The 25402-nt window shown below is 40.4% G+C and overlaps 1 protein-coding gene across 1 annotated transcript in view; it reads left to right on the top strand.

Moving 5' to 3' along the window:
- Positions 1–25402, top strand: part of cat (catalase) — a 48130-nt gene that overhangs the window by 17481 nt on the left and 5247 nt on the right. Inside the window, exons 4-12 of the mRNA XM_043706238.2 lie at positions 381–511; positions 3685–3789; positions 6364–6489; positions 6999–7190; positions 12188–12340; positions 15286–15424; positions 20499–20629; positions 22283–22390; positions 22939–23025. Of these exons, the coding sequence (XP_043562173.1) occupies positions 381–511; positions 3685–3789; positions 6364–6489; positions 6999–7190; positions 12188–12340; positions 15286–15424; positions 20499–20629; positions 22283–22390; positions 22939–23025 (1172 nt within the window). The remainder of the gene's footprint in view (positions 1–380; positions 512–3684; positions 3790–6363; positions 6490–6998; positions 7191–12187; positions 12341–15285; positions 15425–20498; positions 20630–22282; positions 22391–22938; positions 23026–25402) is intronic.

Below are 25402 nucleotides of genomic sequence, written 5' to 3' on the forward strand. Positions count from 1 at the left end.
TCTCGTTTTTGAGGGAGAGCAATGAGTATTCATTAGTTTAATTTTTGAGATGAAGCTGCTCAATGTATAGTACTGTACCCCTCTCGTGCTCTACAACAGCTGATGTCAGCGCATGCCCAAAATAGCACAGAGACCTTGGTACTGGCAGTGGTGCATGCATGGAATGAAGTGTGTGAAATGATCACTGCTGGAATCGTGCTATTGTGAACAGAAGTAAGCATTCTCAAAAGTGCCATTCCCTAATTATTCGGCAACGTTATAGCCAAATTGTGCTGCCAAAATACGCTTTTTATGAGAAGTATCTGTATATCCAAAGATTCTGTTATTGTAACATTCAATCACTTATTATTGATTTGATTGATCTACCTATCTATCTATAGGTGGTGAATCAGGTTCTGCAGACACCGTCCGTGACCCTCGAGGATTTGCTTGTAAGTTTTACACTGAGGATGGAAATTGGGATCTAACTGGTAACAACACCCCCATCTTCTTCATCCGGGACCCTCTCTTGGTTAGTGATTGCTGAAGACTGGCATTTAATGTCTGTGTTGAATAACAAGTCCGTTGAATATTATGGAAAGATAATTCTTCCCATAATGCTTTGAATGCATTTCTCCAACTTTTCAAATAGTTTTATCTAAGATATATTCTACTAAAATCTTTTGTATGAATCTGTTAAAAATATTTTAACAGAAAATTTTCTATTAAAATGTCAAAATCAAGATGTTGTTTTGCTTCCAGAAGTACCTTGCTAAGAAATTCATTACTGAAACACATGGGAAATATTTCCAGTGTGATAGTGATAGATAACTACAATACTCATTAGGAGAAGCCCCAATTTTTCATGTGACTTTATTTCCCTCTTTTATCTGTGTACTTTTATCATAAATGCTTAAGAACAACATCTATGGTACTGAAAATATAACTTTTTTATGTTGAAAGTTAGAAATTCTCTTGATTTGAAAGTGAGCAAGTGGGAAAATAAGCTCCGCAGGCTGACGTCCCTTGCAGGTGGTTACAAGATTGAGTGAAATTTATCATTTATGGTGTTTTATTTGCCTTTTGAGGATAATTCTGATATGTATTTATAATGGCAATTAGATAACTAAGGTCATTGCCTTGTAATTATATTCAAACTTAAGCAGCGATGCCACTGTAAGAAAAGGGTTTACTTACTCCATTACAAAATACGTAATGGAAAAATGCACTTGTGGAAAGTAAAATTTATTAATCACTATTGCGTTTATGGTTTGCCTCTCTGATTCTGCTTCTCTCTCCTTCTCCTCCTTTCTCCTTTCACTGTGGTATGTGGCAATGTTGCCACTTTAAAAACCAAGGACAAAATGACCTTTTTTGAACAGAGGCCTTAAAGGCAAAGGTGACAAAGAGTCTAATTTAGCAATGAAAGGGGAGTGACCAGTTCTCCCAGTTCAGGTTTTTTTTTCTAGTTTGGTTTTAGCTGTAGCAGGCACAAGATGGGTGGATCTAGGAGAGTTGCAAGCTTAGAGTAAAGAATTCTTCGGTCTTTCTTCTGAAATCTCTCTTGGATGTTGTTCTCGTGCCTGTAAGAATCTGTGTTTGAATTTACCTTTTTTGCTATTGGATGGGTTTGAGGGGTTACAGTAATCGAACAGTTAATTAGTTAAGTTGCTGTGTTGGGTTGGTTATTATTCTGAATTCCGCTTTCTTTTGTTTGTGTTTCAACTGTAGTCATAGAATCAGAGTCATAGATGTACAGCACGGAAGCAGACCCTTCGGTCCAACTCGTCCATGTTGACCAGATACCCCAACCCAATCTAGTCCCACCTGCCAGCACCCAGCATATATCCCTCCAAACCCTTCCTATTCATATACCCATCCAGATGCCTTTTAAATGTTGTAATCGTACTAGCCTCCACCACTTCCTGTGGCATCTCGTTCCATACACGTAACCACCCACTGTGTGACAAAGTTGCCCCTCCGATCTCATTTATATCTTTTCCCTCTCACTCTAAGCCTATGTCCTCTGATTATGAACTCCACCACCACAGGGATGTTTGAGTTTCTCACCATTTTACACACAAACATTCTGCTTTTTCTGTTCTTCCTGCAAATCCACACAACGCCGACAGCAAAGTAGCTGGTTATGATCGGATGTAGCAAACTCTGTTACGCTCAGTATCTTCATGTTGCAATGTAATAATATCCAGTCAGAAACCTACCCTCACTCATAGAGGAAACCTCCCTGGGACTGGAAGTGTGGACTGGGTAGGAAATGGGGATTTTAATCTGTCACTGAGCTATTTTGGAAATCTATGCTGCACATGGACACTTCTCCACATTACATTCCATCTGCCAATGACTTGCCCACTCGGTGAAGCTGGCTGTATCGGGTCACAGCCCCTTTGGTTGTCCCCACAGCTTTTTCTCCCACCCAACGTGGGTCTTGTCAATCACCCTAGAGACATTCCATAGAAACATTTGAAGATAGATAGGACCAGGGGTATGCCAGTCGGTCTCCCAAGCATGCTCTGTCATTTGATATGATCAAGACTGATCTTCGAGCTTCGTTCCCTACTCCCATCCTCTTTCCCCCCCCAACCACTCAGGTCATCTTGGTTCATTTAGACACAAGAACCAAACTGAGATTGAGAGAGAGAGAAAGGTTGTATATGAGCAAAAAAGAAAGTGAGAGAGAGAGATTGTCTTGGAGTTGGCAAGACTATATGAGCGTGAGATTGTGTATGAGAGGAAGAGATACTTATCCCGGGTGTTTAAATAAGTTCTGATTTGCTAAAGAATGATTTGACTGGCTGCATCATATCTGGAACACCCACTTCATGTATGCCTTTAAAATAAGAAAAAGCTAGAGTCTAGGCTACCTTCTTAAAATATTTTGAGGGGTTCTGGCCTGGTTCATAACTTGTATGTGTCCTTGGCTTTCATGGCTGTCTTCAGTCTTAATTTTATTTTGACAATTGTCATAAGAAATGGAGAAAAATGCATTTATATTCCTGCCTGATGAGTGTGAACATTATCTCTCTTGCACTCTCTAAAGTACACAGGACTCAAAATGAAGAGTCGAAAAGGTATGCAATTTTTTTTCTTAAAACACATCATTTGACTTTGAAGCTTTTGGAATTAGCCTTTCCTTGGAGCAGATTTGGTGGAAATTAATAGTTTATATTGTGATACAGCTGCTTGAACATTTTTGTACCCTTGGGGGAAAAAAGTGTGTTTAATGTGTAATTCACTGACAAACTGGTATCATATCTGTAGAAAAATATGTTAACTCCAGCCCAGATTTCTGGGGTAGGCAAAGGTCTTCAGATAGACATATCTGGAAAAGGATAGTCTAAATAATAGATATATTTAATTATGTTATAGTGAAATATGTAACTCTTGTTTTGTTACGTTATTTTGAATTAACAAAATCTGTTACTGAGAAAAAGATGCCAGATGAAAAGCAATTCCAGAAAACCATTTTTGAAGGAATACTGGGAGCCTGTTGGCTGAACTATGGAATCAGAATTGCTAACTTTGGGTTGGTTTATTCCATTATAAATGTGAACATAATAGTAACAAAAAATCCAAAAAATCAAATCTGAAATTTTGTTTTTTATGATTTTCTGTTTGATAAAATGGCTGCGTTTTCAAAGTGATTCATATGTTCATATTCCTCTTTCTCTCGCTTTCTATTTTCAGTTTCCTTCATTTATCCACACCCAGAAGAGGAACCCCCAAACCCACCTAAAGGATGCGGACATGACCTGGGACTTTTTTTCACTTCGTCCAGAGACACTTCACCAGGTGAGAATTTGGGCAGTCCTTGAAACACAGTGAGCTGTTGGATGGTAGGAATTAATGTGTACAGGTAGAACTACAGGTAGTTCTCCTTTAAAGCGTTCCTGTGCAACATTATTATAGAAAATCACATAATGGGAAAAACCGGGTTGGTATGAACCACCAAAAATATCAGTAAAAATCAAAACTAAATAATAGCCAAACACACACGGAAGCATTGTCTAAGTAAATCTTTAAATCATATTTTAATGTAATAATACAGTATTTTTAACACTTTGACACTAAAATCACAGAATACTGCACTGTACCTTTCACGGAGCTCTTCACCAGCGTGCAAGCTGACTGACCACCTCCAGATTCTCCCCCAGTTTGAAATAAAGTTCCTTCCAAACGTAGACTATAATTCACAGTTTCAAGGCTTGCAGCGCTAATTGCATTTCTGCTTCAGCTGAACACACTGAATTTGCATTTTGCAGACAGGATCACTAGGCTGTCTTTTGCTGTTTGGGTAAGTGCCGGAAATGGATTTGCATAACAGCAAACAGGAGTTGTCTCTCTTTCTAAAATAAAATGGTCCACAATTCGCTAATCACTTAATAGCCAAATCGCTTTTAATAAACGTGCATTATAGGAGAACTACCTGGATGGGATCAGCACAGTGAGGGCACTTAAATTGCTTTTGTTAATTTGTCTAGAAGTTGATATTTCCTGAGCAAAGCATTTTCTTGACGTTTTATATAAATCCATGCTTATTTTGATGGTCTGTATGTGGTTTACTTTGTTTTCCCTCTGAAAGTGGCTTAATAAGTTTTTGAAGTTTCCTGTTTGCTTTCTTTTTTTTTTGTTTTGCTTTAAATGTTGAGAAGCATTAGGAATGAGAGATCATGTCATAACTAAGCTGAAAGTTATGAAATTACACTATCTCAAAATGCTAGCAACTTAGGACTAAATCAGTTTGGGGTATTCGGTCAGCGCAAACAAGTTGGACTGAAGGATCTGTTTCAGTGCTGTATAGCTCATGACTGTCCTACTTTAAATTTGTTTATAAAGGTAAAATAGTGGAAATCTGAAATAAAATGACAAAGTTTAATTAATACTCAGCAAATCTGACAGCAGCTGTGGGAAGTGAAACTGTCGATGCTTGAGTTCTGTGACTTGCCATAAGAAGTAGAAAAAGTCAGAAATGTATTGGGTTTTGACCAAATGAAAGGACAGAAAGGTGGGAAAATGGAGGGATGAAAGAACAAACTGGAAGGTCGGTGCTAAACTAACAGTGACTGACAAATGCTGTCATGGTGCCAAAGAGATGGTACTAGGACAAGAAAAGCAATAACTAAAGGTGTGAGTGGCTGCTTTCTGAAAGCAAATAAACAGGACATCCCAGCAAAGAGAAAGAAAAACAAGATAACGAAGAGATTGCAATTTGAAATTAATGAACTCCAATGAGTTTGGAAAGCTGTAAAGTGCTGAATTGAAAGAAGAGGTAACATTGCTCAACCTTGCATTGATCTTATTTGAAACACTAGAATTAAAATGAAAAATTCTCAAAGCACTGAGAATCTTTGAAATAGCTTTGTACGTTGGAAAGCTAGTGAAAAGTGGAATGCTGGGATCATGGAGTGGGGAATCTATTTCCTGCTTTCTTCTCCAACACCAGTGTAGTTTATTTCCAGTTAACTTGAGGCTGAGGGGCTGAGTCCAAGTCAACTTCTCTGACAGCAAAGTTGTAATCGTGAGTTCTACAGTACCGAAAACAATCCTTCAGCCCTTCAAGTCTGTAGTCTGTGCAGGTCAAAAACAACCACTTAACTGTGCTATTTTTTAGCACTTGACCCATAGCCCTGGCATCGCAAGTGCACATCTAAATACTACTTAACTGTTATGAGGGCTTGTGTGTCTGCCACCCTTAGTGCCAGTAAGTTCAAAAGTCCCACCAGCCTCTGTGTGGGGGAGGGGAGTGGATTCTCGCATCTCTTCTTTAATCCCTGTCCCTTACCTTAAATCTACACCTCCTGAGTAAGAGTTTATTCCTGTCTGTCATCCTAGTAACTTCATACACCATAAACTTGTTCCCCCCTCGATCTCTTCTGCTCCAAGGAAAATAGCACCAGTCTATACAATCACTCTTCATAACTAAACCTCCCCAGGCCAGGCAACATCCGGTAATCTTCTCCACACACACACTCCAGCGCAAACACTTCCTTCCTTTTTATATGAATTCCAGAACTGCACATATGGTATGTAGAAAGTGAGAATTAGCAGCTCCAATGTGTTAAATCCTATTCAGTCATTGCACTTAACTCTTGGTTTTCAGAACTGGCATTTTGACTTTGTTCAGGTTTGTCACTGCTGCTATCTTTGTCATATCAGCTGGATTGTGAGCAGTCTGTTTTCTGGCATTCTGCTGATGAATAATTCAATGTGCTTTTCAATGTTTTTACTTAATCTCTTTCTCAGTCGGTGTCCTGATTGCACCTTGCCAATTATTGGGATGGAAGGGAGACCCATAGTTGAGTCTGTGCTCAATCTGCTATGATGTGCATAGGATATATTTTTAGATGCAGTATTTCACTATCCTAGGTTGGCTTCCTGTATAGTGATCGTGGAATTCCTGATGGATATCGTCATATGAATGGGTATGGGTCGCATACTTTCAAGCTGGTAAATGATAAAAAGGAGGCAGTGTATTGCAAATTCCATTTAAAGGTACAGTAAAATTTACTGATTTGTGGTTATAACTTTGGGTGACAGAGGTCAGGGTGCAGACTTTGATAACTCTAATCACAAAAAAAAGAAATACTGAAATTTCTAATGACCTACATAATGCAGCTGTGCTAATTTCTCAATGATTAAAGACTACATAAACTATGGATTTTCCACACCATCGCGTCTGTAGCATATTAGTTTAGTTTGGGAGAAGGCTAATGAAGGAGTAGTTTTATTTATCTGGGGACAATTAGATTAAGATTACTCTTTGGAAATGACTTCAGGTCAGTACAGCTGGCAAAGAAATGGGGACTGATTGAGCTAAAACTACATAATCATTCCTGTTGCTAAATAGTTACAGTTTTTTAGTTTGAATATCTAAATCATGACAGTTACTGTGTTTACGGGAAATGAAAGCAAACAAAATATGACGTCCCAATGTTTAAAAGTCTAAAGCCAATGTGCATGTAGCTGAATTGATAGGATTTAAAAGTAATGACTTTTCACAGACAAATCAAGGCATCAAAAATCTTACTGTTGAGGAGGCTCGCCAGCTGACTACTGACGACCCTGACTATTCCATTCGTGATCTCTACAATGCTATTTCAACTGGAAATTATCCGTCCTGGAGTTTCTACATCCAAGTAATGACTTTTCAGGAAGCACAAGTACATCGATGGAACCCCTTTGATCTCACTAAGGTCAGCTAATGAGGTTTGCAAATTACAGCTTAGTTAAAGATAATATTTCTTAAGCAAGGCTCTCAAAGCTGTAGGTTTTATTCAACCAATTGGAGTGTGATCAATACCGAATAAATTCCTCAAACTAAATTTTAGGCTCAGCTGCCAGGCCACTCAGCCACTGCTCCCCCCCAGTCAGGATGAAACCATTGTGAATTTCTGAAATTACAGCTCCATTTAAACCATTGGAGCAAAGAAGGAAGAGAGGTCACTTGATAGAAGTGTACAAGGTGATGAGAGGCAGAGAGAGATTTAGTGGCCTGAGATTTTTTTTTCCCAGGGTGGAAATGGCTATCACAAGGGGGCATAATTTTAAGGTGATTGGTGCAAGGTTTAGGGGAGATGTCAGAGGTAGGTTCTTTAGAGCGGTAGTAGAGTCAGACACATTAGGGACATTTAAGTATTTCTTGGATAGGCCCATGGAAGATAGTACAATGAAGGGTATGTAGGTTAGTCTGATCTTATAACAGGATTAAAGGTTGACACACCATCAAGGGCCGAAGGGCTGTGCTATACTGTTCTAAAGTGTAAACTTGTAGTAAGTTCCTTAATCCTGCAATTCCTTCTCAATATATAACTAAAAGGAAGTATAATTGGGTCAGACTTTGTCAGCCAAAGGTTTATGGTTGGTAATTCTTTCTTGTTGAATATTGATCAGCTCTCTAAGTGGTGTACGTTCTATTAGAACTTGATCTTGCAGCATGCTGCTTTTTCTAAAAAAAAAACTTATCTCGACCTATTCCTGAAAATCCTCATTTTATGAAGATCCAATGATGGTATGAAAGAGCTGGGATGATCTAGGTTAAAAATCACACAACAACAGGTTATAGTACACATTTATTTGGAAGCAGTAGTTTTCAGAGTGCTGCTCCTTCAGGTCGTTATGGAGTATAAGATCGTAAGACACAGAATTTATAGCAAAAGTTTACAGTGATGCAACTGAAATTATATATTGAAAAAGACCTGGATTGTTTAAGTGTCTCATCTTTTAGAATGACCATGTTGGTTTCAGTTATTTCATGTGTAAATCTCAGAACTTTGTTTTTAAAGTTACATTCTCAAGTGAACTTTAACAATAGGTGCCATGTCAGCTCAGATAATGCATTGAAGGTTTGAGGTGCCCTGTGTGAGGCTGTCTGTGGCCCAATGTTCAGACTGATTCTATTCCGAAAAAAGGGATTTACAGAGTCTTACATGGATTCACGCAGTTTTTGTGGGAGGGGGGAAAGAGTAAGACGCAGAGTGCGAGGCAGAGACAGAGCGAGTGCAAGAGAGAATCCGCAAGACAGAGAGCGTGTGGAGAAACATGGCACCTATTGTTAAAGTTAATTTGAGAATGTAAAGTTTTTTTTTAAAAAAATCTAGGATTTACACATGAAAGAACTGAAACCAACATGGTTTCTAAAAGATGAGAGACTTAACAAACAATCCAAGTCTTCTTCAATATATAATTTCAGTTGGATCACCGCAGTATACTTTTGCTATAAATTCTGTGTCTTACGATCCACAACCACCTGATGAAGGAGCAGTGCTCCAAAAGCTAGTGCTTCCAATAAACCCTGTTGGACTAGAACCTGTTGTTGTGGGATTTTTAACTTTGTACACCCCAGTCCAACACTGCCACCTTCAAATCATGGAATGATCTAACTTGATAGGTCTATTGAGCAGTAGATTGTTAGAGTTTGCTGTCTGTGTCTCTCTTTTTTTGCAAACAAGTGGTTTCTCTTATTCCTTTGTTTTTAATGATTGAGAACAGTTCCACATTTGTGAAAACTAATAGAATAAATAAGAATGTGATTGCCATTAAATATGCTAAAGATTCAGGATGCTGCTGGATAGCTCATTATAATGCTTTTTTCACTGCTCCAACAGAGAACAGAAGTAATGTTGAAATAGTAGCTAAATGATAAATATATTGAGTAGTTACTTTAAGCTTTGTCGAAGTTTTAAGCATTGTGCTCAATCTTACACTCCATGTTGTAGAAACAATATTGAATTATTGGAGAATCTCCAAGACTGACCCTGAGGCTGTTTTTTATTTTTAAAAAATTTTGCAATAGCTTCATTTATGAGCAAAACTTACGAAGTTGAGGAGAAGGGTAAGGGAGCATGGTAGAGACCATTAAGTAGGATTTGGATTCTGAGTAAATGAATCCCTCAGATTCAAATAATGTTAAGGATGTGAAGATTTCCAAACATCAACTGGGACTGCCATAATGTTAAAGGTTTGGAGAGGACTTTGTGTGTATAAGAACATTTTCTGATTCAGTATGTGGATGTACCTGCAAGAAAAGATGCAAAACCTGACATACACTTGGGAAATATGGTAGGATAGGTGACTGAGATGTCAGTGGGGGAAGTATTCTTGTGCCAGCGACTATAATTCTGAGCTTTAAAATATTGATGGAAAAGGATAGAATGGCTGTAAAAGTTCAAGTTCTAAGTTGGAGGAAGGCTAATTAGGTATTAGGCAAGAACTTTCTAAAGTTGATCGGGGGCAGATGTTCGCAGGTAAAAGGATGGCTGGAAAATGGAAAATCTTCAAAAATGAGATTGAGAGTCCAGAGATCGTATGCTCCTGTTAGTGAAGAGCAAGGCTGGTAGCTGTAGGAAATGCTGGATGACTAGAGAAATTGAAGTTTTGGTCAAGAAGGAAGCATATGTCAAGAATAGACAACAGAGGTCGAGTGAATCTCTAGAAGAGCATAGAGACAGTTGAAGTATACATAAAAGGGGAATCAGGAAGGCAAAAAAGGGACACGAGAGCTTTGGCAAATATGGCTAAGGACAATCCAAAGGTGTTCTTCAGCTATATTAAAGACAAAAGGGTAACTAGAGAGAATAGGGCCCCTAAAGATCAGCAAGGCCATCCATGTGTGGAGATAATACATGACTATTTAATTAGTGTTTACTGTGGGGAAGGATATGGAAGACCGATGACATGAAGAAATAAATGGTGACATCTTGAAAAGTGTCCATATTACACAGAAGGTGGTGTTGGATGTCTTAAAACGCAGAAAGCTAGATAAATCCTCAGGATATGATCAGGTGTATCCTATAATTCTGGGAAGCTAGGGAAGAGATTGCTGGGACTCTTGCTCAGATATTTGTACAATTGATAACCATAGGCGAGTGGTGGGAGACTGGGGGTTGGCTAACCTGGTGCCACTATTTAAGAAAAGTGGTAAGGAAAAGTCAGCGAACAATTGACTTGAAAGCCTGACATTGGTGCTAGGCAAGTTATTGGAAGAAATCCTGAGGGGCAGGATTTACGTGCATTTGGAAAGGGAAGGACGGATTAGGGATAGTCAGCATGGCTTTGAGCATGGGAAATAGTGTCTCACTAACTTGATTTGAGGTTTTTTTGAAGAAGTAATGAAGAGGATTGATAAAGGCAGAGTGATGGATGCAATCTTTACAGACTTCAGTAAGACCTTTTGACAGGATTTCTCGTGGTAGACTAGTTAGCAAAGTTAAGTCACAGAATAGAGGGAGAACTAGCTATTTGGATTCAGAACTGGCGTGAAGGAGGGTTACTTTTCAGACTGGAGGCCTGTGACCAGCGGTGTGGCACAATGATTGGTGCTGAGTCCGCTGCTTTTTGTCATTTATATAAACGATTTGAATGTGAACAAAGGAGGTATGGTTAGTAAATTTGCAGATGATACCAAAATTGGAGATGTAATGGACAGCAAAGATCTTTACCAGATGGGCTGCAGAGTGGCAGATGAAGTTTAGTTTAGATAAATGTCATGTGCTGCATTTTGGAAAGACAAACCAGGGCAAGATTCATACACTTAATGATAAGCTCCTGGGGAGTTTTGCTGAACAAAGTGACCTTGGAGTGCCGGTTCAGAGCTCCTTGGAAGTGGAATCACAGGTAGATAGAATAGTGAAGGTGGTGTTTGGTATGCTTGCCTTTTATTGAGTATAGAAGTTGGGAGGTCACATTGCGGCTATACAGGACATTGGTTAGGCCACTATTGGAATATTGTGTGTAATTCTGGTCTCGCTGCTATAGGGATAATGTGAAACTTGGAGTTCAAAAAAGATTTAAAAGGATGTTGCCAGGGTTGGGGAGGCTGAAGAAACTGGGGCTATTTTCCTTGGAGGATCAGAGGCTGAAGGGTGACCTTACAGGTTAGCATAATCATGAGGGATATGGATTGGGTAAATAGAAAGGGTCCTTTCCTTGGGTTGTGGATGACCAAGACTAGAGGGCATAGATTTGAGTTGAGCAGGGAAAGTTTAAAAAGGCATTTAAAGGCAACGTTTTCAAGCAAAGGATGGTGCATGTATAGAATGAGCTGCCAGAGGAAGTGGTGGAGGTGGGTACATTTGCAACATTTTAAAAGGCATGTGGATGGGTGTATGAATAGAAACCATTTAGAGGGATATAGGCCAAATTCTGGCAATTAAGACTAGATTTATTCAGGATATCTGGTCAACATGGACAAATTGGACCAAATAATTTGTTTCTGTGCTGTATATTTATCAGAGTCGAGAATGTGGTGCTGGAAAAACATAGCAGATCGGGCAGCATCCAAGGAGCAGGAGAATCAATGTTTGGGGCATAAGTCCTTCATCAGGAATGGCTTATGCTTGAAATGTCAATTCTGCAGTTCCTCGGATGCTGCCTGACTTGCTGTGCTTTTCCAGCACCACATTCTCGACTCTGATCTCTAGCATCTGTAGTCCCCACTTTCTCCTCCCTGGTATATCTGACTCAATAAGTAAACCAACTTTTTTTTTACCAAAAGCACAGTGGATTTTAAAAACCAGCAACCTGGAATGGTGGGCATTCATCAGTTTCCTTTAGGCAAAGGGGTACAGTGCTTCTGATTTCTTAATCTAAAAGAACCTGATGAGAGGTTTCAATGTTTGGCAAGATCAATAGTTGTCTTCTATACAAAAAAGTATTTCTTTTTAATTGCAAATAGATTTCTGTTTCTTTCTAGGTTTGGCCTCACAAGGAATTTCCGCTAATCCCTGTGGGGCAGTTGGTCCTCAACAAGAACCCAATCAATTATTTTACAGATGTGGAACAGATAGCTTTTGATCCCAACAACATGCCACCAGGCATTGAACCTAGTCCTGATAAGATGCTTCAGGTATGATTAAATATGTGGGCTTATTAAAAACATTAATTATGGAGGGTTTGAAACTCCATTTAATTTTCTGTCTTCTTTCCTGGTCCAGAGATTTTTTCTTTTTTTTTGTCTTGACGTGCTACTACACTGCAGTTCCATTACTCTGCACCCACAACCCAACCTAGGATGCTCTCACTTGCTTCGAATAGTCTGGTTCAATGAAGATCTGCCACAGTTCTGTAGTGATGTTCCTGGTCTAGAAACCCAGAGCTCAGATCACTGACAACACAATGTCTGCAAATAAAAATTACTGCGTTGTGTAGTTAATCATAAGGGTCCTGATTTCCTTAATCTGGGACTGGGTCCAGAATAACGTGGTTAACTCTTAATGATTTCAGGATAACGAGGGATGAGCAAGAAATGCTGTCTTGCAAATGTTACCAACTTAAATGTTTTTTGTAGTTTTCTAGTCCTTATGTACTATTCGGAGAGGTATGCTGTAGAAAAATGTACTTCATAATTGTGTTTACTGAGTCACCCTTGAGTTGCATGTACATGCAAGTATATTTGTTTGTCTCTTACTCCGTACCCTCCCTCATACTACTTTGTCGTATTTCTGTATTGGATGTAATAAAGGAGAAAAAGAATTAATTATTCAGCAGACCAATTCCCTAGACTCTCAGTGAATAAGTTGATAAGTACAATGTTAGGCTGGGCTGCACAGATTCTAGGAAAGACCGGTAAATGAAATCATTCAGCATAGATTGAATTAGTGAATGAAAATGCACCTGTTGTGCATTTATTCTCCTCCGTCTATGTAACTGTCCACTGAGTGAGTAAGTCTAATGGTGTTCCCATTGGAATCAAGCCTTCGATACATTGGTAAACTTCTCTTTTTCACAAGATCTGACTATGTCTTGTATTCATTTTGAAGTAGTGCAGTGCCTTATTTCCTCGATCTTTATCAATATCCTTTCTCTGTATTATTAAGCTTTTGTTTCTGTTCGAAATCTAACTTTTTAGCTAGGTAAATATTAATCGTTCCTGGAACCAAATGTTAGTATATTTCATATGCTGACTCTGTATAAGCCTCCTGTTTTTTTCAAGGCAGAATAGCCTTCTAATAAAGTTCAGTTGCTAATCAAACTTGTCAAACCATAATTGGATCAGCTTAGAGCAGCAGTAATGTAGCAGCTTTACAGAGGTAATTAGGCTTATTCTGATCCTCAGTTTATAAAACATAATGCATGCATCATTTGCAAAGTCTTGCACAAGTAATATCCTTGGACTCCATGAAAAATATAACTGTCAGCAAAGCTTGTAGGGAAACCTCTCCTAACTTAAAAGCAAGAGTCGATAAAATACCTCCCAAGTATAACTTGGGTGCTGTCAAATAATTGAAATCGAAAGGTATGTCTAATTAGAAAAAAAAGTTAAATAATCCCAAAAGTTATCTGCTATTGAATTGATTGGCTTTATTGGTTTGTCACTGACACCAGATACTGATTTAGCAATTGTTGTCAGAATGAGCTGGAATATTTTTCTGTGAAAGAAGTTGCCTTTTTTTTTTAAACCCCTGTATGTAATTCTCCAAGTGACCTGCTTTTGGATCTCCAGTCTTTTTTAGCCTATCTTTGGGACTATTTCAGCATTGTACCTCTCTGGTACACTATCTCCATAATTTTAATATTTTGAGAGGTTTGGCTAGGACATCAAGTTTAAGATGCATCTTCGAGTTTATACTGCTCTGACCTCTGGATACAATTAAGTTATCTAGTTGCTTTGTTTCAGGTCATTCAATAATATGACATTAAATGCTGGGTTTACTATTACTCCAATCGCTTCCTACTTCTCCTTCAGCTATTTCTGAGCCAGGGGCTTGCTGTTGATGCTCATTTCTGTTAGTTTCTGAAATGTGCATTTTGTGCTAAACCTGTGAAGACCTTCAGCATTAACATTGGCACAGTTACACATTTTTATAACATTGCCCCAGTTGTTTTGGCCAATCTGCTGTAAAACAGCAGAAAATGCTGTCTTTTCCTTTCTCTTCCAGGTGCTTTGGGAGAGATCATCAGACTATGCAGAGGGTGGTATATGTATGGAATGAGTTGCCAGAGGAAGAAGTGGAGGCTGGTACAATTACAGCATTTGAAAGGCATCTGGATGGGTATATGAGCAGGAACATTTTAGAGGGGTATGGGCCAAATGTTGACAAATGGGAATAGATGAACTTGGGATATCTGGTCAGCATGGACAAGTTGGACCAAAGAGTCTGTTTCCATGCTGTATATCTCTATGACTCTGTTACTGTTTTCCATAGTATCACTGAGATTGGGAATGTGAAAGATATTGTGAAGAAATCTGGAATGAATCCCGCTTTCTGTAGTTCTGAATATATTTGTTAATGCATCAGTTCACAACAAGTAAAGTTTAATAACGTTCACACCAGTTCCATTTACATTTTCGGCTTACTACATTTTGAATGTCTGCTCTGCATTTTGTTTCTTTATTCTAAAGTATTCCTTTGTGGTATGTGGGATAAAAGTGGTTTAGTTTCCATTCCAACCAGAAAGATAAGAGAATGGGAAGCAAGGGGATGTACCTACATTATGTCAGAAGGAAATTAGAAGATCAGGAGAAAGGGGACAGGGACTGGACTGCCAAACTTTAAACTGATTTATTAAAACCCAGTGCTGCTCATTGATCTTATCTTTCATAGCTGTATCTCTCAGGCTCATTTAATTGTATAAGCTGGCTGTATATTTCAACTGGGGCCAGTTGAGATTGGATGACTTTAATTACTTTGTTATTTTAAAAAAAGCCATCTTGGTTTTAGAATTTTTGAATTTTAAACTTTTGAAAGAGAGATTCTCAGGAGAAAGTAGTTATAAATTCATTCCTTCGTAATGTCAAGTCTGTCTGAATGGATGTCTAACTACTCTCATTTTCTTCCAATTCTCTCATAGGGTCGCTTGTTTGCATATCCTGATACTCATCGTCATCGCCTGGGTGCTAACTACCTTCAGCTTCCTGTGAATTGCCCATTTAAGTGTCGTGTGACTAACTACCAGAGAGATGGACCCATGTGCTCAACTGATAACCAGGGTAAGCATTCTACCTTCATCTGGGAGGATCGACTTTTGTACTAGATCACTGCAATGATGGTGGGAGTAGAAGAGCAAGTTGTCCTGCAGTTCCTCAGTGACAACTGTCTTGACTGCTGGTGAGCAAAGACTACAAGAATTGGATTGAATGCGGCATTCTGTTGTGATAAGAAACCTCTGTGGATGTAGAATAAGTGGAAGTATAGTGTCAAGCAAAATTAAGAGAAATGTGTTGGCAAGCGGAGAAATTTATAACACAGAAGGAAGTCATTTAGCTCATAATGCCTCTGCCAACCCAAAAAAAACCCATTAATTTCAATTTTCAGATACTGTCCCATAATCCTATAGATATGACACTTTAAAAGCATTTGAATATAACTTCAGAGTTCAGCGGAAGGTTTTTCCTCTATCGCTAACTTACAGACTATGATTTCAAGATCCCTATCTCCCTCGGGGTGAAAGAAAATTATCATGCAATCCTCTCTAACCCGGTCACCAATTTACTTTAATTTGCGATCCCTAGTTATCGATCTGTATGCCAAAGAAAATAGGACCATTCTAACGACACTCTGAGCCCTCAAAACTTAATATATCTCAATTAAATCTCCACGTAGCCTGTTCTGTACCAAATTAAACCCCACAGTTGAGAGTCTTTTCTCTGTTTAAAATTTTTCAGTGCTGACTGCATTCTCAAAAATTTCATCAAATTGTCTATGATTTAAATCTTAGGTCTCCCGGACTTCAAGGTTTAAAAATTGACCAAATTGGGATTTCAGTACCTCATTGTAGTTAATAAGGCGCCAGTGAGAATTGCTGTAAATTTATTTCTTTTAAACAAACCAAGTCTATTCGGTGTAAAGGCAAGAACATGTTGTACGGTTTCCATAGCAATTGCCTTTTCATCCCATGTAACTGATCAGATCTGCACAATCCTGCCGAGTTTCACTTGAACATTAAACACTAATGAAGTTTTTGAGCTCTTTTCCTTGCGTTTTACTAGGCCCTGGAGGCTCCTGTGTAATTCCAAATTCATAGCAGGTTGTGGAGGAAGGTAGAGGCAACTGGTTGAGGTGTAGCTTTCAACAGTAAGAATCTAAACTGTCTATACTCTTGTGTATCAGTTTAGTTGCAAAAGAATCAATGTTTTGGGCATTAGCCCTTCATGAGGAATGAGGCTTGTGAGCCAGGAGGGCTGAGAGATAAATGGGAGGAGGGTGCGGCTGGGGAGAAGGTAGCTGGGAATGTGATAGATAGATGAAGGTTGGGAGGTGGGTGGGGGGTAGTAGTAATGGAGCAGATAGGTGGGAAGAAAGGACAGGTCAAGAGAGTGGTGCAGATTTGGAGGCTTAGGACACGGATAAGGTTGGGGACAGGAGAAATGAAGAAATTGGTGAAATCCACATTGATCTAGTGTGGTTACACGGTCCCAAGGAAGATTGGGTGTTCTTTCTCCAGGCATTGGGTGGCGAGGGTTTGGCAGTGGAGGCAGCCCTGGACCTGCATGTCCTTGGTGGAGTGGGAGGTGGAGTTAAGTGTTCAGTCAAGGGACGGTGGGGTTGGTTAGTGTCCCAGAGATGTCCCCTGAAACAATCCACAAGTTGGCGACCTGTCTCCCAGAGACCACATTGTGTGCAACAGATACGGTAGATGACATATAGGGAATACAGGAAAACTTCTGTCAGATGTGGAAGGATCCTTTAGGGCCTTGGATAGAGGTGAGAGGGTGGGTGTGGGCGCAGGCTTTGCACTTCTTGCGGTGGCAGGGGAAGGGGGCTGGTGGGGCGCGTGGATCTGAAAAGGAATTGTGGAGGGAATACTTTCTGTGGAATGCAGATAGGGGTGCGGAGGGAAATTTATCTGTTTGTAGGTGGCAGAAATGGTGGAGGATGATGTGATGTATCTGGAGGTTGGTGGGGTGGAAGGTGAGGACCAGGGCATCTGTCCTTGCTGTGATTGGAGAGGTGGGGTTCGATGGTAGAGGTGCAGGAAGTGGGGAAGATGTGCAGGAGGATGTCGTTGACCACGTGGGAGTGGAAATTGCGGTCTTTGAAGAGGGAGGCCATTTGGAATGTTCTACGGTGGAATTGGTCATCCTGAGCACAGATGGGGTGGAGGTGGAGGAATTGGGAATAAGGGATGGCATTTTTACAGGAGGCAAGGTGGGAGGAAGTGTAGGCCAGGTAGCTGTGGGAGTCGGTGGGCTTGTAGTGGATGACTGTGGTTAGTCAGTTGCTGGAGATGGATAGGCCTAGGAAGGGGAGGGAGCTGTCAGAGATGGTCAGGGTGGAAGGTGTTGGTGAATTTGATGAACTGTTCGACCGCCTTGTGGGAGCACGAGGTAGTGCTAATACAGTCATCAATATGGCTGAGGAAAAGGTGAGGGATGGTGCCAGTGTACCTGCAGACGTTGGACTACAGAGGCCGGCGTAGCTTGGGCCTATGTGGTTTGGAGAAAGTGAGAGGATTGGAAGGAGAAGTTGTTGACGGTGAGGACCAGTTCACCCAGGCGAAAGAGTCTCAATGGAAGAGAGGAAGAAATGGAGGGCTTGGAGGCCTTCGTTGTGGCGGATAGATGCATACAGGGACTGGATGTCCATGGTGACGATAAGGCTTTGGGGGCCAGGGAAACAGAAGGAGGTGGTGAAGGGCATGGGTGGTGTCCTGAACGTCGGTGGGCCATTCCTGGACTCTGGGTCAGGACTGTGTCAAGGTATGCAGAGATCAGTTCGGTTGGGCAGGAGCAGGCTGAGACAATGGGTCAACTGGGGTAGTCAGGCTTGTGAACTTTGGAGAAGGTAGATCGGGTGGTCTAGGGTTTTCAGACTGAGGTTGAATGCTGAGAGTAGGAGATCCCCAGAGGTGATGAGGTTGTGGATGGTCTGGGAGATGCTGGTTTGGTAATGGGAAGTAAGATCGTGGTTGAGGGGATAGTAGGAAGAAGTGTCTGAGAGTTGGTACCTGGCTTCAGCAGTGTAGAGGTTGGTGCATCGAACTACCACTGCACCACTTGTCTGCTGGTTTGATGGTGATGTTGAGGTTGGAGTGGAGGGATGCAGGGCTGTGCATTGTGAGGGTGAGGGGGGTGAACAGGTTGAGGTGGTCTAGTCACGGTGGCAGTTGGAAATGGAGATTAAAAGCGGGTAACCGACCAGGACTGGTGTTCAGCTGGAAGGGGTGTGCTGGACGTGGGAGAAGAGGTCCTCTGAGGGTGGGTGGGAGACTTAATGGAAAAAGTGGGCTCTGAGGCAGCGGGAAAAAATATTCTAGGTCACAATGCAAGTCAAACTCATTAAATAGTGAGATGAAGGTGAGGCCTTTGCTGAGGACTGGTTGTTCATCCTCAGTAAGGGGCAGGTCTTGGGAAATGGTAAAAACATGGCTGGGACCTAGGACCTGGTGTGGGGCAAGAGCTGGGAGTGGGGGTGGAGACTGCCACCGGAGCGGGCATGGTTATGGGGTCGAGAGCGATATCAGCAATGGAGGTGACACACACCATGGGGGCAGAAGTAGGGCCTGTGGTAGTACCCGGAGAGGCACAAGTAGCTGTGCTGCAGCTACTGTGGGGCTTGAAGTGACATGCATGATGTGTATCTCGTTGGCGCCAGTGGCGGTGGATCTTGTAAATCCTGTGGCACAAGTGGAGGTGGTTGTCTACCCAGCGATTGCAGAGGTGGTTGTCTGGACAGCGATCACAGCATGGTCAGCAGTGGCTGCAGTCTGGAACAGCAGGGGCAAAAGTAACATTATCACTTGCTGCGGTGGTCTTAGCTGGAGCGGCTGTGTGGCTAATGGTGGCAAAGCAGTTCCAGAGGCTAGGAGAAGCTTCTGGAATGGTCAAGGAAACCTGAGTATTGAGGTAAGTACATAAAAAATCGTTTAATCTTCCTGTCTTTTATATCCAATATAGTGTACTGTATCTGTTCCACTTGACGTGGTCTCCTCTACATTGGGAAGGCAGGTCACCAACTTGTGGGTTATTTCAGGGAGCATCTCTGAGACACCTGCACCAACCAACACTACTTCTGCCCCATGGCCAAATGCCTTAACTCCCCTCCCACTCCGCCACCGCTAAACCATAACCATGCCTTGGAATCCTGCAACCACACGGGATAAATGTGAATTTCACCAGTTTCCTCATTTCCCCTGCCGCCACCTTATCCCAGTCCCAAGCCTCCAACTAGGCACCACCCTCTTGACTTGTCCATCTTCCTTCCCATCTATCCACTCCACCCTCCTGTCCGAATTATTCCCCTCCCTTCATCTATTTATCACATTGCCAGCTATCTTCCCTCCAGCACCACCCATTTATCTCTCAGCCCCTCTGGCCCACAAGCCTCATTCCTGATGAAGGGCTTATGCCCGAAACGTCAATTCTCCTGCACCTCAGATGCTGCCTGCACCCCACACTCGAATCTGATCTCTGGCATCTGCAGTCCTCACTTTCTCCTACCGGTTTAGTTTATTTTTCAATTGTAAATCTCATTATCTCTGAAAGAGTCAGGAGTCCAAAGAACAAGGTCTAATTATATGGCAAGATAAGATTGGTGAAACATCACTTGTCCTGAGTTGTAGGAAAGTAGATTTCCCTGGCGTGATTTCAGTCATACTGAATGTAAAACAGCTGAACTGTTTTTTTTCCCTCTATTAATGAGACTTGAATTGCTTGCTTCATGAATGTGAAGATAAATTGCAGAGAAATTCCCTGAGGTACTGTTATGTTGTTGAGTGCACCTTCAGTGACCTATCAGAATTATCTTTGGAGAATTGTAGGCACAGGCAGATGTATTGTCACCTACTATCTAAATCATTCCTTTCATGCATCATATTTTCACCATTCTAAAACTTTGTCCATAAATGGAGAATTTAAAAGCTTCTCATAACCCTGGATAATTTATCCTCTCCTGAACTGACAATTAACACTTGGTGGTCTGTGTTGGCAGACTGTTTATGGAAAAGTTTGGATTGGCAGTGGGTTATCTGACAAGATGAGCATCACAGCCCTTGATGATATCCTCTCCTAAACAAAGTATCAGTACTGTGGTAGTAAAAGCTGATTTCTTTGTCCTCTGGTGTAGGTGGTGCACCAAACTATTATCCAAATAGTTTTGGTGGCCCTGAAGCTCAGCCTCTAGCCATGGAGCACTCTTTGGCTGTAACGCAAGATGTTGCTCGGTACAACAGTGCCGACGATGATGATTACTCTCAGGTAAGTGCAGTAGAATGTCACTGCATGAAAATTTGCTTATTCTTTTTCCTTCCCTGGTTGTCCTCTCCCTCGCCTCCAGTCCCTTGCCCTCGCCTCCCGTCCCTCGCCCCCCGAAAAATGCATCTTGTGTTCATTAACCTTTTTGATTGTTTCCTGATGTACTAATGTTTTGAATGTACGTGAGTTTAGGGCTATTTCTATGTGAGGCTGGGTCATGTCATATTTGCTACGTGCTACTTTTGAAAACTGAAACAACCAGTCAGTACCCCTCAATTGAAAAAGCTGTAATACAGCTTTTTACCAATTTAAATGACTTGCAGTGTTTCTCCACTATTGCCAAATTGTCTGACGTACAGTTTCATAGGTCAGAAGTTGAGGAGAGGTAAGAAGAGGGAAGGGCTATAATAAAAAAAATACAGTTACAATCTATAACTGTTATCTTGAGCAAAGAGAAAGCAAATGGCAGGTTACAACAGTGCTTTATTTAAACCAGGACCCAAGCTGTGTTCACCATGTTTATCAGTACATTGGTATTATGTCATGGGTTTTCCACAGGGACATCGTAACCAAATGAGGAGATGCAGCCACATGGGACCTGGTTGAATTGTGAATCGGCTTGCTATCTATTTATCTTGTAGGACTTGGGTTTGATCCAACCCAGAATGGGTCAAAAAGGTACCCATAATAATTCAACAAAGCACAAAATAGACCATTATTTCACAGTGACAATATAATCATTTTGATAAGGATTTCTGGTGTGGGAAATGGAAATGGCACATTACAGTCAGTGTTATCACATTCAGTGATTTGCACTAATGCTTAGTGGTATAACAAGTGCTGTACCATACAATTTTGACTTTTCTGTATCTGAGCCTTAATGTCCCTGATGAGAAACTGGCTTTGATTGTTATTGTAACAATCGTCACTTACTTAATTTTCTGGTAGATATTAGTACTAATCAACTATCCGAAGTGTGCATTTATAATATTCAACAACTTAATGGCGTTTCAGTAGCTCAGCTGGTCACTAATCTTTTGTATGAATTTTGGTAATGACATTTTATCAGGCAGTTGTAGGTCTGACTGATCTGGATGTCAGAGTTAAGATACATATTTACCAGTTAAGCGTTAACTCGATGGTTGCATCAATATGTAAGCGAGATCAAAATCCTCAGTTTGTTTTGAGGAATATTTCAACAAGCTTAAAGGTTCAGTGCAAAATCTTCCAAAAGTGCAGCATCTATCTGCCCCACAGTGTTACTAGTTGTATATTAACATTCTTATAACTTTCTTTCCTAAGAGGAAAGATTTTTCACTTGCTTCACTTATTATTGAGATGAGATCCAAACTGTCATTTGCAAAGTCCAAGGTTTAAAACTAAACCCTTCCGAAATGATAATGCTTGATGCCATTTATCTAGTGCATTGGGATCATAGAATCCGATAGCACAGAAGGTGCCATTCACCCCATCATACCTATACTAGCTATTTTAAAATGTCCATTAGCCCATCAGTCTGCTGCAAAATTGGAAGTCCGCCAGATTGGTTTATGCTGCCTCTTTATTGTCAAATCCTTGTTGGCATTTATGTTCAAGAAATGAGCTCCTACAAGCACTATTTTGCATAGCTTTTGATTTTTTTTTTGTCTGGACCAGGTAACCACATTTTATCTGAAAGTGCTGAATGCAGATGAGCGTCGAAGACTTTGTGAGAACATAGCAGCCCATCTCAAGGATGCTCAGCTTTTCATTCAGAACAGAATGGTGAGTTGAACGTTATTTGAATAAGATGTTTAGCTTCTTTTGGTTGTTGCAGAAAAGAAAACTGATACCTCATCAAATTTTATAGATGTTGTAAAACAATTTGGCTTCTGATAGAAGGAGCAGTTACCAATATTCCTTTCTTCAGGAGGTGACTTTTCTCTAATTGGTCTGCCTCGTGATTGAATTTTCCTCAGTATTTTGCTGGCTTTGAGGGCAAATTCAGTCAATCCCATATATTTTGATCCCTGCACAGTGACTTACTGACCTCAATATTTCACTATAGGGAAGAACCTTGTTGAAACTTGTTACTTTTCCACAGAAAGGATGGTTTGCAGAAACAGTGACCAAGAACCTGGATTTACTAGAAAGAAAGACTTGTACTTGTGCCTGTGTTAATGTGTTGGTATGTGATCTGACCTCTCGGGAAGATCTGTGCCACAAAGAGATTCAAAGAGAAATTCAGAAATGTACAGTGATAATGGCTGTTTTGTAGAATGCTACTGTTCAAGGACAAATGTGTATTCAGACTATAATCATTGTCTTTCTAGGTGTGTCTGTTAAGCAAAGTTCATCCTGACTATGGTGCTCAGGTTCGCACATTGCTGGAGCAGTACAATTCTAAATGTCCTCAGAAGGTACTCTGTCCATTTTAATCTTTTTACTCAACTTTTAATTTAATTGTACTTGTTATCTCTTCCACCATTACGACCTATTTATTAAATTGTTTGTAGTCTTTTCCTGAACCATGTGGTTTCCTTATGACCACAGAATTAAAACTTACTTTCCCAGTCAGCTTGAATTATCTTTAAGCTACATCAGCCATCTTTTGTTTGATCCCACTTTCAGTACTCTAATGTAGATCTTCCTTGTGTGGAGTGTCCAACATTCAGTGGAAATAGCCAGTAATTTGCAGACATTTCATACCTTTCACTCTCAACAAATTATCTTTATTTCTTCCTAGTTTTCATCTTCATATTTTCTGGGATAGTATTTCAGCTTTATAGTATGTCTTTACAGGCTCAGGAAACTGTGTGGCATGGTCACCAGGTTTTGTTTTTACCTTCTTGAATGAAAATTGAAAAGTACAATACTATATTGATTGTCCATCTGTTATGTACCAAGCCAGGCACCCTCAAAATATTTTAAGAAGGTAGCCTAGACCCAAATTTTTATTTCTTTTAATGGCAAATGTGTAGTGGATATTTCAGGTGTGATGCAGCTGGTCAAACCACTCTGCTTTGAGCAAAACCAAATTTATTGAGACACGCAAAAGAAAATGAAATTTAGAATAGCTTAACTATTGGAAAACATAACCAACCCAATACAGCAACTTAACTAAGGATGTTCAAATCAGTAACATCCCATAAACACACCCTTTACCAAAAAGGTAAATTGAAATGCTAATGCTTATGGATAGGAGGGAACAACTTCCAGAGTTTTCAGAGATAAAAGTCAGTTAGGAATCATCTGCTGAACCCTTAACCTTAATGTTTCTGCACTCCAAGCAGCTTTACATGGCTACAGCTAACCAAACTAGAAAAAAGCTTGCATTGGAGACCTGGCCACTCCACTATCATTAATTAAACTAACCCCTTTCCAGACCCCTCAGCGCTTCTGCCTTTGACTTGTCTTGAGAAAACTCAAGGACAAAATAACCTGATAAGTGACTGCGTTGTCACAACCCTTATTTGAGTGAGTAATAATTTCACCTGCATATTGTGAAATTGGTGTCACATGGTTTGGAGCAGAAGATCACATTCCCCGAATTCTCAGGTGTGTCTATGTAATTATTTGGAACCCTCCACTGTTATTGTACAATGCTTGTGAGTTAATGGATTTATCCAATTCAATTTAGCCACTTACCTTTGTGAGATTTAAGTTTTCAAACTCGATTGTTAATTTTGTTCTATATCCAATGGGTCATTGTACCCATGACCAAAATAATGTGTTCTGACTGAAGCTGCTAATTCTATACAGATGTGGACCCTATATCTCCTTTTTCTGTGTAGCCTAATGCGCCACTAGGCAGTGACTGTTAAGAACTTGGATGCCAAGGGAAATGGTGGGGTTTTTTTTTCCAGTGAAGAGAAAATATATGGAAAAGACTTATCATTTTATTGACAAGAACTTGTAGCTGGTAACATTTATGTTAAGTGTGTGCACGGTCAGCTTGAGGGAGCCCTGATTTACACCTCTTAGACTAGGGCTCATCAGATGTAGGAAGCAGCCATTGAGCCTGCTCAGCCATTCAGTGAGATCATAGCTGATCTGATAATCCTTAACTCCACTCTTCTGTTTTTTTTTCCCTTAACCATTGATTCCGTTACTAATTGAAAATCTGTGTATCTCGGTTTTGAATCTATTTAATGACCCAGCCCTGTCTATGGAGATGATACTCCTCATCTGGTTTAAATGGGCAACTGGACAGGGTAAATGCAGAGAGGTTGCACTTCCACTTGTGGGGAGGTTGACCTAATCAGCCTTTCCATCTGACAAAATCCCTCCATACCTGGGATCAACCTAGTGAACCTTCTTTAGATGACCAAAACTGTTCTCTATATTTTTGGTGTATCTTCTGATTTGGTCATGGAAAGAAAAGAGTAAGGCAGGTAAAGCAACACCGGGAGCATGAATGCTGGAATCTAAATCTTTGCAGTTGTTGAATTGGTTTGCAGTTTTTTTCAGTTTGGTAAAATGAAAGGACTGTAAGATGAATGGCCAAACTGAGCAAGGCACTATAGTACAGGATGCTATTTAAATGGGAGGAATAAAAGGTAATGTGTAGGTAGTGGGGTGCAGTATAGTGTTTTTGAAGAAAAGAGCAAGAATCTGTAAGGGTCATTGCCTGCTTGGTACCAATGTTTAGTACATAACTTCACTTCCAGATCGAAGATAATAGTGTAATCAGAAGAATCTAGTCACTGTGATCAGTGTTGGTATCATACAAGGTGTGAGATTATAGATGACAAAAAAACTTTATCATTTAGTTTTGAAATAGGACTTTGAATTTGT

The sequence above is a fragment of the Chiloscyllium plagiosum genome, unplaced genomic scaffold (assembly GCF_037043375.1).
Source record: "Chiloscyllium plagiosum isolate Xiang-an unplaced genomic scaffold, Cpla_swu_hap1 HiC_scaffold_18, whole genome shotgun sequence".
NCBI lineage: Eukaryota > Metazoa > Chordata > Chondrichthyes > Orectolobiformes > Hemiscylliidae > Chiloscyllium > Chiloscyllium plagiosum.